Below are 20,152 nucleotides of genomic sequence, written 5' to 3' on the forward strand. Positions count from 1 at the left end.
TTCATGAGCATGTGCATCCTCAGGGGAACATTAGTCATTTTCACGAATAACCTGTGTTGCACTACACCTTCTCTGTATAATTCAATGTCCTCTGTTATTCCTATTTGGTGTAGGTCCCACACATTTGAATAAGTTCTTGGATGGCACTCATTAATGATTTCTGCCTATATTTGTATGAATTGACTGATTCTAACAGTGGCTCACTGAAATTATAGTCACAGGATAATGTGCTTTTTTTCATTTGGTGAAGTGTATGATTTATATTTTTGAACATTTAAAGCAAGTTGTCAGTCCCTGCACCACTGTGAAATCTTAACAAGATCTGACTGAATATTTGTACAGCTTCTTACAGGCAGTACTTCATTGTAGATGAATGAATCATCTGCAAAAATTTTCAGGTTACTGTTAATACTGTCTGCTAGATCGTTTATACACAATATGAACAGCAAAGTTCCCAACACATTTCCTTGGAGCATTCCTGAAGTTACTATTACATCTTTTGATGTTGTTTTATCCAAGATAACATGCTGTGTCCTCCCTACCAAGAAATCCTCTGGGCAATCACAAATTTCATTTCAAATCCCATATGATTGTATTTTAATAACAAGTTTAGATGTGGTACAAATTGAGAAATACTGCATCTAGCTGACTGCCTTGATCCATGGCTTTCAGTATGCAGCAAGAGAGATGTGAGAGTTGGGTTTCAGGATACACCTATGTGGATCCCCTGAGCCTATGGAATTGAAAAAAATAGAATCAAATCTAAAGAAAACAATTCATTTCCTTATAGCATATAATACACAAATATAATCAGAGTAAAATTTAACAAATTTGTATGAATATACTGTATGTACTCTTCCTAAGCAAATTTTTAAATCAAAATTGATTTTATAGTTCTAAACTGCTACTCTTTCTGTGATCAGTCCACTTATGGTTCATAAGAGAATAAACTCTTCCTATGTAAGCATTTGATCCTGTTATGCATATCAATTTGTATGCTCTGTAGAATCACAAACAGATAAAAAAAGAGTGTATGTCAACAATAGTGTTGATTATTTATTACACTTTGACATCTATCAGTCAATGAATTTGAGCTGTTGATAGTACTTCATGTGATTAATATTTGTACCAGTGATCACTGATGGAATATACAGTAGAAACAGACAGTAGGTAATGGAGCCAGGAGGGCTTTAAAAAAAATTGCTAAAATACAGGAGATACCAGAAAATATGTCAGAGTTGGTCACCCTATAAATATGTGCAGTCCATTCTGACAATTTGTCAACAAAATCTTAATTTAATGATTGCTGTACAATCAGTGTAGCTCAGTCAGTTTGAACTTACTGCTTAAAGTTAGCGATTTCCTCAGAATCTGCCCCCCCCCCCCCCCCTTCTGTACACTGAATAAAGGTGTATTTTCATTCTTGCTTTCCCTGGACATTGTCACAGTGTTAAGCAAGCGTCTCTTTATTCTATACTGCAAACTTTGCGACCTACTAAAATTTGTAGTCTTCTTGGACAATGCTAACAGATAGCAGCAGTTTTACATTTTGATGAGTGATGCACTTACAAAGTGAATTCATTCCAGCAGAACCAACATGATACACCATTTTGGTCTTAAGACAAAACACTTGGAAAAACTGTTTCTGGACTGAATAAACCACAGCTAAGTGAAACCATAGTAAGAAACTGTAGATTTTTAGTATGGCTTGAAATATAGAACTTTCACATTAATTCACCAAGCAAATGAGAGGAATCTTTGCAGTTTTGATTACTGTGCAGCTCAGAAGGATTTACTCCACCAACAAAAGCAAATGTCCATTCACCAGTGTGTTGACCTGGCTGAGTCTGAGTTTTATTTTGGTTTTTGAATCCTATAATTTTGCTTACAGAAACTTCAGTGGTGAAGCAGCAAAGCAACTTCAGCCAGGAAGGACTGTTCCTATATCAGCCTTCATTTTAACATTGTCACCACCATTGGTGGATAAAGATAATGATGGAAATAGTGACCAACTAATTGTTCAGTCCCTTGATGCCATCTTTGCAACACTTTAAGCCAGGAGCAATAGTATCTAAACTTATCAGCTGACTAATTACTCTCAAATCTTTTCGTGTATAATGATCTGGCCTCAAAATAGTATTCCACCAAATTCTTTGCAGACATTCAAACATTGTTAAAAGTAAAGTCTCATGATGATGACAAATCATTGGTTCTTCATAAAATTTCAAACTTTCAGGTGCTGTTTATTATAGTTATGAAACTCTGAAAAAATTAAATTTTATTAGTAGATGACACACAGAATTGTTATAAAATCCAGTAGTACACTTCAGTAGTTAATCATCATCAGCATTACTAGGATGTATGGTGAAATCTTGAAAAGTTTCTTTGTTATATACACATAAGTCAGCTAAGCTTCATAGATATTCCTTTCTGCTCACAACACATAATATTATATGGTTGGGTAATATTGACCATGTACAATTACATTATTTGTGCACATGGAGAAGCACTTTTACACTATTCTACAATCAAGTAATTCATAAGTAGCACAATAATTCACTCCAGTGAACAGCTGACTATAGACACAGTTTTGGGCTACATTTATTTTTAGGATGGGACTGTTGCTTATATTTTTATTCATGTTAGTTGCACATCATAAGGACATTTATGGATAAGCCACTGCTGAAGTTCTTTTTAATACTATCACAGTTGCTGAACAGTTCCAAGAAACCTTGAGTCTCATTCTAAATAGGTGTCACACTCATAGAATTCTAGTTGGTGGTGACTTTAATCTACCCATGATATGCTAGCAAAAATACATGTTTAAATTCAGTGATAGGCATAAAACATAGTCCAAAATTGTACTAAATACTTTCTGCAAAAACTGTTTTTAGCAATTAGTTCAGGAGTCCACTTGTTGTGTAAACAGCTGCAGAAACATACTTTACCTCTTAGCAACAAAAAATCCTGAGCAAATACGAAGCATCATGATGGAGGCAGGGATTAGTGACCACAAGGTCATTGTAGTGAGACTGAATAACATAACATCCCAAACCACCAAAAATAACTGCAAAATATTTCTGTTTAAAAAAATTAGATAAATTTCACTTTTTGGCTCCCTAAGAGGCAGTCTGCACTTCTTCCAAAATACGTAAACATAGACCAGATGTGGCCTAAAATTCAAAGAAATTGTACCTATTGCAATTGAGATATATATACCAAATAAATTAATAAGCGATGATATCAGTCCCCAGAAGAAACAAAAAGGGATGCCACATTACAAAGTACAAACAACTTCAATACTGGTGATGTTCTACCGAAGCTCAAAGCTTAGTACAGACCTCAGTGTGAGATGCTTTTAACAATTTCCACAATGAAACTCTCTCCCAAAATCTGCCAGAAAATCCAAAGAGATATGTAAGGTACACCAGTAACAAGATACAATCAACACCTTCACTGTGTGACAGCAATGATAATGTTACCAATTACATTGCCACTAAATGAGAGATACAAACACAGTTTTTATAAATTCCTTCAACAAAGAAGATGAAGTGAATATTCCAGAATTTGAATCAAGAACTACTGCCAACATGAGTAGAAGCAGATATCCTCAGTGTAGCGAAGCAACTAAACCACATAATAAAGGCAAGTCTTCCCATCCAGATTGCACACCCATTCAGTTCCTTTCAGGTTATGCTGATATATTAACTCCAGACTTAGCAGTCTTGTAGTGCTCAACAAAAGATCCATACCTAAAGACAGGAAAGTTGCCCAAGTCCTACCAATACTCAAGAAAAGGAGCAGGAGTAATCCACTGAATTACCAACCATCCTGCTGATGCCAATTTGCAGTAGGGTTTTGGAACATAATTATACTGTGTTTGAACACAATTACCTACTGACACATAGTCAGCACACATACAGAAAATATTGTTCTATGCTATACCAACTAGCTCTTCAATCACACAAGTAATGAGTGCTATTGAAAGGAGATGTCAAATTGATTCAATATTTCTAGATTTCCAGGCACTGTTTCTCACAAGCAAATTCTATTCAAATTGCTTGCATGTGTAGTGTAGTCTCAGTTGTTTATGGATTCATGATTTCCCTCTTTAAAGGTAATAGTTCATAGTAATTGCCAAAAAGTCATCAAGTAAAATAGAAGTGATATATGGTGTTCCACAAGGGTCTCTGCTGATCGTAACCTATATAAATGATTTAGGAGGCAACTTGAGCAACTCTCTTAGATTGTTTGAAAATGATGCTGTCATTTACCATAAATGAAAGTCATAACACTATCAAAACCAATAGCAAAATGATTTAAGCAAGATATCTGTATGGTGCAATAATGGTATTTGACTCTAAATCATGAAAAGTGCGAGTGCTAAAAGGAATCCATTAAATTTCAGTTACACAATAAATCACACAAATATAAAGGCTGTCAATTCAACTAAATACCTAGTTATTGTTATTATTATTAAAAAGTTAAAACTGGAACAATCACATAGGTGGTGTTGTGGGAAGATGGATCAAAGACTGTGCTTTATTGGCAGAACACTTTAAAGATGTAACAGATTGATTAAAGACTGCCTACACCATGCTTGTTCACTCTCATCAGGAGTGTTGTTGCATGTTTTGGGACTGTACCATATAGGATTGATGGAAATGTTGAAAAAGTTTGAAGCATGGCAGCTCATTTTGTGTTATGATGAAATTGGAGAGAGAGTGTCATTGGTATGATAAGTGAGCTGGGGTGGCAATCACAAAGACATTTTTCATTGCTGCAAGATCTTTTCACCAGCAAATGCAAAAATGTTTTGTTGATGCCAGATTGCATAGGGAAATGATCCTTGTAGTAAAATAAGAGAAATCGGACCACACAAGGAAAGATTTAAGTGTCCTTCACATGTTGTTTAAGAATGGAACAGAGAAATAGTCTGAAGGTAGTTCAGTGAACCCACTGCCAGGCTCTTATGTGTGAATTGCAGAGCAGTGATATAGATGTAGATCACCATTCAACATCTTAGTATCATTTGGTAGCAAATGACGAAAACCAGATTCTTTGACTTACAGACATTCTTGCTGTTAGTGTTAATCTTCTGTTAAGCTTGAGGAAGTCTGTTTCATGGCACATATCATGGTTATGGATTTGCATGTTCCTATTTGTGACTTTAGTCTCTCCTTTCAGTACTGTGATGGTTTGTAGCATATACATCATATAAATTGTGAGAATATTAAAAGTAGTAAATAGGTTTGTACAAGATGTTTTTTGTTTCACATTTGCTACAATACCCAAGGCTCTCATCTGCAATATGAAAATCCTTTTCATATTAGTTCAGCAAGTACTGCCCCACAGTACTACACCATAAGACAAGATCCCTTTACTGACTGTGAGGACAGGTCCTTGCACCAAAACAAGACAAAGCTGTCTAGTAAACTTCGGCTCTAAAATGCATACCATAAGAACAATGAGCACTTGTTCATCTTCGATACTGTGAAACATATCTCTTCTATTGCAAGCTCTTTGCTTTCCATATTTTGGGACAAGGTAGTATGTAGAAAAACAAGGAAAAAAAGTCCAGTAAACATGGGCTCTAAAATGGCCTATTTTAAGAGCTATAAGCAATTCATCATCTTCACTACTGTGAAACACCTATTCTGTTGAATGCATTTTAGAGTCAATACTTACTACACTTTTTTTGCAAGGAACCTGTCCTCAAAGCCAGTAAAGGGGATTTTGTTACACCCTGTATAGTGTACAGTCCTTTGAGCTCCAGAATTAAGGCACAGAAATAATCTTCTTAACACATATGATTGCCCTTTGTTTTTTGTAGACATAGTCAACCTTCTACTTGCCTGTATTCTCCTCTACTATGTTTAAACCCAAAATTGTGCATCCCAAACAAGGTTTTAACAGAATCTCATCGTTCACAAAATTTTGAACCTCTTCAATAAGGCTGGGCTCACTGTCTGCACAAAAGGCACCATATGCATCATCAGCAAACACGTGATCAAACATTAATTATCTACAGAACTCAGAAAATCATTTACTTAATGTATGTACAAAATAGATCTAAAATGGAGTAATGTTAATATTTGTTATTGTTCACAGTATATTGATGCAAAGATATTTGTAAATGTGCAAAATGCCTCAATTATTAAATGCAAATTTTTGAATATTCTGGAAAAAAAATTGTGAACCATATTAGCCATTAACTAATAATTGATTAAAAGTACCAGATTACATTAGTTTGTTTGCTGAATATAAAATGAAATATCAGTCTAACTAGGAAAACATATTTGGAACATTAAATGAATGTTTATTTTCCACTATAGTGAAATCTTTAACTCTCAGGAGCATTTTGGTAGATGTTACTCTGTCATTTTAAGATTATTACCAAAGCATGCTTATGGAAAAATTTCCATATACTCACAGATAAAAATGAGCTTTTGCAAATGGTAGCTAAAGCTAAAAATAGAGTGGAGATGTCCTTTTTGAGATGCAGGACTTTGAAAAGAAGAAACATTTGGAGCAAAATGTTTTTGGAACCCTCTTTACTTTAAAATATCTCTGAAACTAAATAACTGTGCTGCCTACTAGGACTCGGTGACTTTTCTAATTGTAAAGTACTTTGCATTCCTATGTAGCCTTAAGATCTATATAATCCTTCTTTAGAAATATGAAAAGATTCACAATGTTGCTCAAGACGTATTGATCTACCTCACTTCAATCAATGTAATACCTCAAATCTTGCATATCAAGGCAGAAAAAAAACTGTGTAAAATGTACAAACCAAATTTCAACAAAATCTGTGATGCTAAGGTGGAGCTAGGCCAGTTAGCATGGAACAACCTTATAGGATAAAACTACGCAACTGATAACTTAATACCGCAATTAAAGTTTCTTTGTGAGTCTAATCATGAACAATGACTCTGAATAGTGATGGCTTCCAATTTGCTTTTCAAGAGATGAAACATACTACTAGCTTCTGTTAGTATGACATGAGTTACATTGCAGCCAATCATATATATCTCTCTCTCTCTCTCTCTCTCTCTCTCTCTCTCTCTCTCTCTCTTTCCCTATCTCCTATCTCCTGAGATACATTGTGAAGAGATGTATGTTAATCCCTGGTTAATGTTTTGTACCCCAGTCTCATTTCTTATCTACTTTCTTTCCTCTTCAGTCACTCTGATGCAGATATTAATATTGTTGTTATTGTACTTTCTATAAGCTTCCATTTTCTAACAGAAGCAATTTTTTCTTTCTGATAATATGTAATATTACAAAAATGGAAGAACAGTCTCAGGACTGAAGAAGCAACATGCAACCATTTGAGCACACTCACTATTGTATCATTACAGATGATAGACCAACTACAGTAGTGAAATACACAATCCACTTATTATGGCAACACATTTCTGTACCTCAGCTAAATACACTTTAACAGCATAAATGCATAAACAATGTTCACTTCAAACACACATCAGTATAGCTATCTAGTGTATTTGTCAGTGAATACCAGGGGCAACAAAGACAACAGCCACTGCTCCATTATGTTCTAGTTCGAAAATTCTCGTGTTGAAATGTAGCTGCAGTATTTTCTCTTGTAGAAGCATTTCCTTTAAAACAAAGCCTTACTTATGATATCAAATTACAGATGTAAAACAGTGATTAAGTGATCAGCATGGGTGTTTTAGAATGTTCTGCTCTTTATATACTGAAGATCCATGATGGATCAAGCTTTGTGATTTCTTCCATTGTTCTGTAATAAGATACAAAAATTATATCATACCAGAGTTTCACTTATTGTTTTAGTTGGCATTTTCACTAAATTGTAATTCAATAATAGACTGTTTGCTTTGATACTTGAATTATTTTAATTGAATCTAGTTATCACCACAACTGAAGGTGTCTGCTTTACTAATCTACAGTTTATCCTTTTATTATTGAAATTAAATTCTAAATTAATTTGTTTTCTTGCCTGCTTATTTACAGCTTGTTCAAAACCATTTGTGATGACAGTTGTGACAGATGCTGGTGAACAAGGCAACGTTGCTGCTGGTATTAATCCAGACAATGAGAACCGAGGATTTTGTCTATTTTTTCGACAGATACCATGTACTTAAACTGAACTCTGTGTTTTTATTCTATTAAAGTACCTAAAATACTTTAACACTCTGGTGAAAAAATTATTCATGCAGCTGAAATTAGGCTTAAGAGATATTTACTTGTTTATTTATTTTTCCTTTGATTGACAGTTTATAGGCCATTTACCACAAATGAACAACAATATAAATTAAAAATAAATTATGCATCATATAAGATTACACATAATGTAGATTGATTTTATTTGACTTGCTGTTATTTTATGCACAATTTACATCTTACTTTTGGGTATGTATATGGGTTTTATTTATTAAATATCTTATGTACAGGTAAGAAATTCAATGTTTGGTAGAATTCTATTTGTGAGAAGCTTGAGCTAATTCATTCTTCCTTAAACAGGAAGTATCTGTTATCAAAGTGATCATAACGAAATCACAACAAATTACTAAACTCAGTATACTTGGGCACCTATCGATCTGCTTGGTGTTCTGTAGAAAATGTGAATCATATTTTATGGTAATAGTGGGACAGTTGACTTCCCAATTTGAAACAGAGCTACAGAGCACTGCTGAATATTTCTGTGCCTAAATATGGTTCAGCATTCCACTTAGATAAGTGCTGAAATATGATACTCTCACCATAAAATATTTTTAGATTGCGTATAGTTTTTATTCAACATGAATAATTAATTACATGTATTTGTAGTCACATGTCATCAGATGCCGATCCAATGCTATTTATCACATACAACGATATGTCCAGGACAAAATAACAGTATGGAAAGGACAGATTGCTACTAACCACAAAGAGGAGGTAGTGAGTCACAGCCAGGCACAATGAAAAAGCCTTTTGAGTGGCCATGTGTGGGTGAATTGTGTTTGCTTGCATGTGTGTGTTTTCTACTTCGGAAGAGGGACATTGTCCAAAAGCTTAATTATTTTATCAGTCTTTTTCATTGCATTTGTCTGCAACTAAGTGCTTCCTCTGTGCTGTGAGCAGGAATCTACTCTTTCTGTTCATAAGAATAATTATTACCAATCTGCACAGCTTAATTTTATTTTATTTGTTAAAGATAAATGTTTCACTTAATTGGCCTATGGATCTCATTCATAAAACAAAAGTATTGTTATAATTATTTCATTATTTCCTAACTGGTACATATGTCTATTCACTATTCACTAAGAGGCAAAAGAGATAAAAATAAGTGAATAGTCTGTGAACTTATATTGCATCTCATTTGAATAAGGAGCTTAGCTACCAGTGTTACTACCCAAATCAAATCCCTTCCTGTCTCCCTTTGTGGAGAAAGGTAAGATAGTGGTTAACAGCAAGTCATCTGGAAATATGCTTGCTTTAAGCATGAGTTAATATTGTACTTCCTATTTTTGAGGATGAAATTAGATAAACAGCATACATTCACGGTCTGTAGTTGACTAGTTTGTTGACAGCATTCATTACATTCTAAGGATAGATAATTTTGTAATGAATAGTCTCAAAGCTTATGTCTGATTCATGTTACCATCAAATGAACAGCTTGCTTGTAATTCTGATTATAATTACTTACAGTATCTTTAGATGTAATAGAAAATTTCCCATTATTTATGGAACTTATCTGCACTTTGGGGAACAGGTAATTTTTCTGTAGCAGATCTAGTTTCTGTTGTAACTATTTTCTATGCTGTTTTGGATTTAACCAAATAAGAAACACTATATTTAAAAAATATATATTCTAGAACAAAATTTTACCAAATGATTGTAACAATAACGCATAAAGCTGCTATGCAAAACACATTGCGTTAAGGAACAAAATAATATTCAGTTGAAAAAAATGAATGCATGATTTTCCCGATAAAGCATATTACAACTGATTGCATGAAGATCATATAACAAAAATCTCAAGGATCCAATTGCTTCAGGATAAACATGATACTATAAGTTTTCCACATGGCCACAGTTTATGTGAAGACAGGCTTCAGCACATCTCCTCATCGATGTCCATATGTGTTCAAAAGTCCTTGACATGTTTCAGATGCATTGACAACCATCCACATTGCATTCTCAGGGTTAAACAAAAATATCAACAGTGCTGGTATGCACCAAAGCATTTCAATATCCCCAAACAATAAAATCTAAAGGACTCAAATCAGGTGACCTGGGATGCCATTGTCTTGGCAAGCCTCAAACAAATAATCTTATGGTCAAAGTGCTATTTACTAGTATTTAGGTAACTGGAATGATGATAAAATCAAATGAGAACAGATTATCACTATATAAATTATGCCTCTTTGCAGTGTTTTAAAATAAGCATAGCCTTAGACTTTAGGGGTGTTGTAAAACAAGGAAGACAATGGTTAAGCATCCTGTCAACAGTGAGGTCATTAGAGACAGAGCAAAAGCTCAGGTTGTTTCAAGGATGAGGAAAGAAATTGGCCAGGCCCTCTTAAAGGAATCATCCTGGAATTTCATGGAGTGATTTAGAGAAATCACAGAAAATCTAAATCAGGATGGTTGGATGCAGATTTGAACCATCATCCTTCCAAATGTGAGTACACTGTGCTAACCACTGTGCTACATTGCTCAGTAAGTTATTGTAACATTGTCATGATTGCATTTGTGCACACAGTGCATTATGCAAACCATTGGTTTTTAGACATTTGTTTATTAATATTATTCTCTTGTTTCAATGTCCTCTGCTCACCACTTTCATTTGTATCTATAACAGTGGCCTTGTAGATAAGTGTCTATTAATACAGAAGAGATTAAATGTTACATTTTCTGAGTGTGACACTGCATATGAAAGGCAAATTATCTTTTAACAATTTAAAGAGTCAAGTGCTTACTGCCCTGTGCCAGCTGAGTCTGCACTCTTCATGTATACAGGTACCAAGACCAAAGCCCTGCCCACAAAGTGATGGGCACTTATATATGTGTGTTGTCCAGCCATTACTGATATAACTCAAAATGTTTAGTTTATAACTAGAAATTGACCAATTATTCAAATTTTATATAAATTTATGCTGAAACCAACATGTCAAATTAAGCATATTTTTATTAATTGTGGCCATAGTGGCTAAGTACAGAAACAATGGCTACGTGAAATAAATATTTATGTAATACTGCTACCAGTTACATTTATATTTATTTTCTGTTTAACTAAACAACACACTACACATTTTCAGCACATCCTCCTCATTGTCAGGCATCTCTCCTCATACATACAGGCATATATTTTATTTAGTGATTCAATGTTTGAATTATTCCAAATTAACAAAGAAATACTGTAGCTGCAATTCTGTGTGCTGTTCAACTGATGGAGTGGCTGTTGGCAGATGTGTGGAGGGGCATTATTATTTTGATGTTGAGCTCAGCAAGATGTATTTTAATGTCTGTTGAAAGAAGCAGCCAGTGTTTTTGGCATTTCTAAGACTTATTTGAATTGTATTTCTAGCAGTACTTTTGTGCAACAATACACTACACCCTGGGCAATATGTCACTGGTTTGGATGTATATTTTTAGATAGGATTAAACATTATATACTAATAACAGTATGGCAATTTTACAGTGCGTGATTGGGTATTGATTAATATAAGTTTTGCTAGCATGTATTGTTAGTTGCTCCAAGCAGAAGATGTGTTTTGTCACTGCAGTTTTCATCATCAGCACACCAATGTAAAAAATTTTACAGAATCATCTAAGTCAAAAACAATGAAAGTCACACATTTATTTATGAAAAAAAGCCAACTTCAGTATTTTTCTGTGTGAGGCAGTGTGTGTGCCATATTCATTTGTGGATTTGAAGTTCTTTTTATTCTAATATTTTACTGTTGGCATTGCCTCTACATAATTTTTCATCAATTGTTTTGTAATTACATGTACTATCACATACTGTGAAATTTTGAAAATTTGCTGTGCTGCAATAATCTCATACTGGTACTATTAGCATCATATGTAGCCCTAAACTTAAACTGTGCTCTTTTAGAATTTTTTTATTTTTTTATTTTTTATTTTTATTTATTTATTTATTTATTTTATTTTTTGACAACAGAAAAACCTATCCTCATTCAGAACCTATTGTTCCCTCATTTTATTGCATAATTACATGAGGTACAGATTTATTTGGAGAATTTTTAGAAGCCCATGAAAGCATATTTTTGAAAATTTTCATAAGTTATCAGTCTTGAGGATAACTTATTTCACAGCAAATCAGCATTAGTGTCTTACAGTTATAGTCAAAGAATAGTTCACACCAAGTTTCAGTGTCTATCAATGTGAATAAACATACAGATTTGGAAGTTACAATTGTTGTGTCCATAAGTACGTTTATCATAAATTAAGGCCATTTTTGAGTTTGTTAGTGAACATAGACCCAAAATCAAAAAGTTTTGAGACATAGCAATTTTTGCTACAGCTTTTTCTGTTTAAGAAATGTCACTTTGTGAACTAATTAATTGCTTCCATTCTTTAAAAAATTAGTAATATTTTTAGCTGAACAGACTGAAAGATATTCATCAGACATAGTTTAAAATTATTTGTTCACTGTCCTGTAAACCAGCTACAATACTGCCCCACTGTGAATGCTGTTCTTGAACATGGGATTCATTAATTGTGTTCATAAGCAGCTGGAAATCTTCCAGACTTCTGTCAAATGACTGGCACCTGGAGCTAATGGGTGTGTTGGGAGAGCTCCCATGAGTCATGAAATGGGGTACCACAGGTACCTCATATACTATCCTCTCCTATGGATTCTGTCTCCTCTGTGGGAACTAATAGTTCTGTCATTTCCTGTGAGTGGCATGTCAGTGATAGGTCTAGGTACCCTGCACAGGGTAGATGGATGAGGGATGACTCAGGGTGTTATAACAACTCCCTTTTTGAGGTGCTGCCTGACACTGAAACTAAAACTGAGCTAGTGGGACTCATTTCACCTGTTGTGGAACCTGCTTTGTCTTGCATCAATAGTAGCCAAATACAACAATAGGTGTCTATCATCGGCAGTTCTAAACTATGGTGAATAATGCTACCTCTCTCAGAGGTGGCAGCAAGGAATGAGAAAGAACATCAGTGTGTATGCCTGCAGGTGTCATTAAACATGTTGAAGAGGCTATTCTGCCAGCCGCTGAGGGAGTACAGTTCAAGCAACTGCAGATTGTGGTGCACATTGGAACAAAATTATGCCTGTTGCCTGGACTTCAAGGTCAAACATGGATCATTCCAGTGACTGGCAGAGAAGGATGACAAGACCAGCCTTGCACATGGAGTTTCAGCGAAGCTCACAATTTATGGTATTGTCCCCAGAACTCATTGTGGCACCATTGTTCTGAGTCAAATGGAAGGATTGAAACAGGGACTTTGAAGGGTCTGTGACAAGCTATGAACCGACTTCTTGGACATGGGCCATAGTGTTAATAACTGTGGAGACCCACTAAAAGGGTCAGGTGTGTACCACACAACACAAGCTGTTACCCATGTAGCTGACTGTGTGTGGGGTGCACACAAGGTTTTTTTTAGAGTAGGTGACTCTCCATCCAGAACAGATAAGGACACAGCTGTAAGAGACCCAGAATGAAAGTTCCTCTCTCCAAAGGTGAGGGTAGGAGTATTAAAATCGTAGTAGTTAACTTCCAAAACATTCACAACAAAGTGCCAGAGTTTGAAGTGCTTCTTAAAAGTTGTTAAATTTGCATAATACTAGCTACAGAAAGCTGGTCAAAGCCTGAAGTCAACAGCAGTCAGATTTCTGGGTACAGTAGACAAGAAGCTCAAATCAACCAAAATAGAAACTGAAGCTGCATGTGAAACTGTTTAGGATTCAATATCAGGCACAGGCATAAAGCAGTAATTGGATCCCTCTATCAACCACCAGACTCACCTTCTGATGTAACTGAAAACTTCAGAGGAAACCTAAATTTGCTTGTACAAAAGTTCGCTAACCATACAGTAATCACCAGAGGAGACCTTATTCACCTAATAATCAGTTGAGAAAATTACAGTTTTGTTTGCAGGGTGCACAGCAGGATATCTGGAGAAACATTAGTAAGTGCCTTCTCTGAAAACCACCTAGAACAGATGGTTCAGAACCCAACTCATAAAGGAAATATTTTAGATCAAATGTCAACAAATAGACCTGACCTCTTTGAGGATATTCACATTGAAACTGGTCTCAGTGACCATGACAAGGCTAGGCAACAATGATTACCAAAATTCAAAGGGCAGGCAAAACAAGTAGAAAGATATATACGCTCAGTAAACTTGATAAAAAAGCAGTAGTATCATATCTCAGTTAGGAATTTGAAATTTCAGCACAGGACAGGAGCCTGTAGAGGAGCTATGGTTCAAGTTTAAAAGAATAGTTGATCATGCACTTGATCAATATGTACCCAGTAGAACAGTTCATAATGGGATGGACTGTCCATGGTATATGGTCACTGCAAAGAAATTTGTAAGGAAACAGAGAAATTGCATAATATGTAACACAAAGTATAGGACTATAGATAGAGACACTGAAGAATTGTGTGTGGCTGTCAAGAGGAAGCTTTCAGTGACTACTGTAGCAGAATTTTGTTAAATGATCTTTCACAAAACCCAAAGAAATTCTGGTCACATTTAAATACTGTAAGTGGCACCAAAGTTATGTGTCCAGTCACTTATGAGCAAGACAGGAATTGAAACTGAGGGTAGCAAAGCAAAAGCAGAAATGCTTAACTCCATTTTCAAATGATAGTTTAAAAAGGAAAACCACAGTAGAACTGTCCCATTTTAATTTTCACACATTTGTAAAAATGGCTGAAACAGATCTTAGTGTCAGTGGTGTTGCGAAACAGCTAATATTGTTAAAATTAAACAAAGCCGATGGTATCCCTATCAGATCCTAAACTGAATTTGTGACTGAATTAGCCACTCTCTTCACTCTAATCTATCATAGCTCCCTTAGACAAGAAATTTTCACTGTTATGTTATGACATACTGAAAGCTTTAGATCAAGGCAGTCAGGTAGATGCCGTATTTCTTGATATTTGAAAAACATTTGACTCAGTACCACATTTACACTTATTATCAGAAGTATGATTGTATGGGGCAAGCCATACTTGTGGCTGGGATGAGGATTTCTTGGTAGGGAGGACACAGCAATTTATCTTAGATGGAGTGTCATCTACAGATGTAGAAGTAATTTTGGGTGTGCCCCAGGGATGTGTGTTGGGACCCTAATTGTTCATTTCTGTGTTAATCACCTTGTGAATAGTATTAATAGTAACCTCACACTTTTTCTGATAATGCAGTTATCTATTATCATATACTTTTCACAAACAAAAAAATGTAGGATCCTTATCATTGAGGCATAGTTGGAATTTGTCAACTTGTACAAATACTTGGATGTAATATTTTGTAGAGATAAACTGGAATGATCACAAGGTGTTAGTCATGGGTAAAGCAGGTGGTAGATTTCTCCTTATTGGTAGAATCCCAAAAAAGGAATCAGTGTTCAAAGGACACTGCTTACAAATCACTTGTGTGACCAATCCTAGCATATTGCTCACGTATGTGGAATCTACATCACATAGAACTGAGAAGGGATGTTGGATTATACAGAGGAGGGCAGATGGAAGGTCAAAGGTTTGTTTGACCTGTCAGAGAGTGTCACAAAGGAGCTGTAGGAAAACTGATTAAAGATGTTCTTTCTTTTTATACGGTTGTTTCATATCACACCTTAGCCAGAATTTCTCTCCTCTTGCTTTAATAAATAATACTGAGGTAGAGATGCTATTTGTTTTAACATTCACACAGTTAGGTACCAAATTTTCATACATACAAGTTTTGTTGAACATTATATTTACGCTTGTTTTTAGTAACTCTAACCACTGGTTGAATTACAATTAGTTGTGGTCATAGTTGCTAAATCTGTACATATACATACCTGAAAATCAGCAGAAGATGCCACAAAAGAATAGTGTTGTGTTACGATAAACAGAAAATCAATTTAATGAGGCTGGAATAAGTGTAACACAAATACAGGGGTGGACAAAAACATGGAAGGACCTAGAACACAACACATTACCATGGCTAATACAGTGTAGGATAACTGTTGGCATTCAAAGAAGTTTCCAGTCATACCAGAGTTCCTGTATGGATTTCGAGAAAATATTATACCATTATTCCTGAAAATAGTGGCAAGTGCAGATAAAGATGATGGAAGGGGATATCGATCATTCATTCTTCACTCCAAAGAAAACCACAAAGGCTCAATAACACTGACATTCACTGGCTATGGTGGATAGTGGAGTCATGGGTAAAGCAGTGAGTAGACTTCACCTTATTGGTATAAGCCTGAAAAAGCAATCAGTGTTCAAAGGAGATTGCTTACAAATCCCTTATGTCCCCATGTCCTGGACAATGTGAGCTGTGTGAACACTGGTCCTGCCATCTTGGAACACAGCGTCACCATTCAGGAATAAACATTGTACCATGAGATGTACCTGATTGGCCAGAATGGTCACATAATCCTTTGCAGTAATGCAACCTTGCAGAGCAACCAGGGGGCCAATGAAATACCACTATATGGCTGTCCAAATAATCACTAAACCCTCACCACGTTTTACTTTTGAGATCGTATCTGAGACACAAGTTGGAAACAGCATGAAACAAGTTTCATCTGAATAAATGACATTCTTCAATTGTTCTGTAGTCCAGGATTTATGGCTTTGGCACCATGTTTTCCTGTTATGAGAATTTGTATCACTTATTAGTGGCTTTGGAATTCCTGCTTGCCATACAGTTCCCAACCTATGGAGCTCCCTTCATGTTCTTTTGGTGCTGGCATGCTTCACAACTTGGAATGGTGACTCAGACACAAGGTGAAAACAGTGTGAAACAAGATTCAGCTGAACAAATGACATTCATCCATTACTTCACAGTCCAGGTTTTATGGCTTTGACACCATGTTTTCCTGTTACGAGCCTCTGCATCAGTGATGAGTGGCTTTGGAATTCCTACTTGCCATACAGTAGGTTAGGGTTGCCACAGATTCAGGAAATCAGAAAAATCAGGAAATATCAGAGAATGTCAAACACGTCAGGGATATCAGGGAAATTAGAAAAAAATAGTGGAAAAACTCATTTTTGTCTCAGGAGATGAAATGGTTTGTTTATTGACGTGTCATGCATCATCTCTGGCTGGGTGCAGCTGAGTATGTGTGCCGCTTCCCTACTCCTTCATTCCTACTGCTTCTCCCCTTCCTACCACTCCCCTCAGCTTGCAGTCAGTACTGCCACCGCTTCTTGCCACTAGCCTAGTAGCTGCTGACAAGAGGCAAGGAGACACGAGGAGTAATTTGCTTGGATCTGATTCTCAGAGACTGTAGGTGCAGAGGTTGGAGATGGTGGTCATCTGTGCATGAATTGTGTCTGGGTGATTGTCTCCTGACAAAAACTATGGCTGAAAATTTAGTTGTGAGAATGTGGTTCTGTTTTCTATGTGACTGTCTGTGGTTCATCCGTCATCTTGATGGTGAATTGCTACTAATCCTCATTATTATTGTTTCTCAGAGTGTTTGAACAAGTTATCTGTTATACGGATTGATCACCATGGTCTCAGTTCATCAATGTTCTGTCTGTGGCTCATGAATGGCTGGCCACACAAGTGGCTTTCCAAGACGGGCCACAACTGGAGACCATTTCTGCGAGTATCTGTAATGGATCAGGCCTGCTGACCTGAAGCCATTCGGTTCGCACAAATGTGCAGGCCCTGCCCATCAGATCTGGTGCCACTGATCTGCCTGCAGGACAGGTCTGCTTGTGTGTGGTGTAATGCAGCGAATTTTCACAGTATATCCTTGGACCCAGAACTGCAGTGGTCCTCAACAGGCCAGAGGAACTGTGACTGTCTCACCACAAATATGTTGTACAGTGTGGCATTTTATAGACATTTTATTTGTTATAGTACATTTTGGCACTTCAAAAGTAGTTTATATATTAGAAAGTATGGACAATAAGAAAAAGAAAATTGTGTCAATCACTGGTAGTCTGTACACCATGCACTCATATATTCCTTGAAATAAAAATCACACAATATCTGTAAAATAATAGATATAACACAGTGGTTAATAACCGACAATAATGAACACAGTAAAACCAACATTTTATTGGTGATCACCTACAGTGTTGGTTTACACAATTCTTCCCCACCTTATACACTGCTTTCAATAGGTTTTTCTGAGGTTATTTCTGAAACCAGTGAAGGTATTTTAAATCTGTCTTGCAACTCTAGGCAAATTCATATTTTTGTCACCAAATGTGTTTCGTTTTATTGAAATAAAATAACATCAGTGATCTTAATGAAATGCATATAGCATTTGTCTTGCTGTCTCCATCTAAAACCAGTTCATTACAAATGATGTTGATGTCAGTACATAAGATTTTTCCTTGCATCACGAAATGGCATCAGCTTGCAAGTGTTTTTTTTTTTTTTTATATAGATGTTTTCTCATTTGGGCCATTGTTTCTTGTATTGTAGCTGCAAAGACAGATTGCCAACTTATGTCTTAACTTACCCTTGAGATCTTAAAATTTGTGAGGGAAAAATGCTAAAACTTGTCTGGAAATCAGGGAAATCGCAGGGAATTTCACTTGGGAAAACTTGTAGCTGCTCTGAGTCCCTATGTATGGAGCACCCTTCATGCTGTTTTGTTGCTGGCTGGGTTCACAAGTGCAACATTAAGCTCTGCAGTAATATTTGCAGCTTTTGTCCTCTTATACTCAGGTGACAGAAATTATAGGGTACCTCATAATATCATGTCAGACCACTGTTTGACTGTTACAGTGCAGCAGCTCGACATGGCATGGACTCAACAAGTTGTTGGAAGTCACCTGCAGAAATATTGAGCCATGCTGCCTCTATAGCCATCCATTACTGTGAAAGTATTGCCAGTGTAGGATGTTGTACATCTTTCAATTCTGCCTCATGAATGTTGGGTGGGATTCATGTCTGGCAATCAGGGTGGCCAAATCATTGGTTCGAATTGCCCAGAATGTTCTTCAAATCAATTGTGAACAATAACAATTGTGGCCTCATGACATGACATTGTTGTTTGGGAACATGAAATCCCATGAATGGCTGTAAATGGTCCCCAAGTAGCTGAAGCTAATCATGTCCAGCCAATGACTGGTTCAGTTGGTCCAGAGGACCAGTCCATTCCATCTAAACACAGTCCATACCATTATGGAGCCACAACCAACTTACACAGTGCCTCATTGACAACTTGGGGTCAGTGGCTTCACAGGGTCTACACCACTCTTGAACCCTACCATCAACTCTTACTGACTAACTTAGTTTCCAACTGACATTGAGACTCATTTGATCAGACCACAGTTTTCAATTTGTCTAGAGTCCAAACAATACAGTCACAAGCCCATGAGAGGTGCTGCAGGTTATGTCATGCTGTTAGCAAAGGCACTCACATCACTAGTCTGCTGCCATAGCCCATTAACATTAAATGTTGCTGCACTGTCCTAACAGGTGTGTTTGCTGCACATCCCACATTGATTTCTGCAATTATTTCATGCAGTGTTCTTGTCTGTTAGCACAGACAACTCTACACAAATTCCACTGCTATCACTCATTAAGTGATGACTGTCAGGCACTGAATTGTCCATAGTGAGGGGAAATGCCTAAAATTTGGTATTCTTGGCACACTTTTCACACTGTAGATCTTGGAATACTGAATTCCTTAATGATTTCTGAAATGGATTGTCCTATGTGTCTAGCTTCAACTACCACTCCATGTTCAAAGACTGTTAAGTCCTATTGTGCAGCCATAATCATGTTGGACACCGTTTCACACCATCACCTGAATCCAATTTACAGCGCTGCCAATACGCTACTCTTTTATACCTTGTGTACATAATACTAACACCATCTGTATAAGTGCAATTTGTTGTTCCATGACTTTTGTCACGTCATTGTATTTTTCTTCACAATCCTCTTCAGTTTCTATTTGTCAAAATAACTTTCATACACTTTTACCCATGTTATAACTTAGTGGATGATGTTTTCC

General features: G+C 36.2%; 1 protein-coding gene across 1 annotated transcript in view; it reads left to right on the forward strand.

Annotated features, from left to right (window-relative positions):
• LOC126304244 (uncharacterized) overlaps nt 1-8,397 on the forward strand; it is a 134,062-nt gene extending 125,665 nt beyond the window's left edge. Inside the window, exon 9 of the mRNA XM_049991792.1 lies at nt 7,996-8,397. Within this exon, the coding sequence (XP_049847749.1) occupies nt 7,996-8,126 (131 nt within the window). The 3' untranslated portion in view covers nt 8,127-8,397. The remainder of the gene's footprint in view (nt 1-7,995) is intronic.
• The last annotated feature ends 11,755 nt before the right edge of the window (nt 8,398-20,152 follow it).

The sequence above is a fragment of the Schistocerca gregaria genome, chromosome 1, assembly GCF_023897955.1.
Source record: "Schistocerca gregaria isolate iqSchGreg1 chromosome 1, iqSchGreg1.2, whole genome shotgun sequence".
Lineage (NCBI taxonomy): Eukaryota > Metazoa > Arthropoda > Insecta > Orthoptera > Acrididae > Schistocerca > Schistocerca gregaria.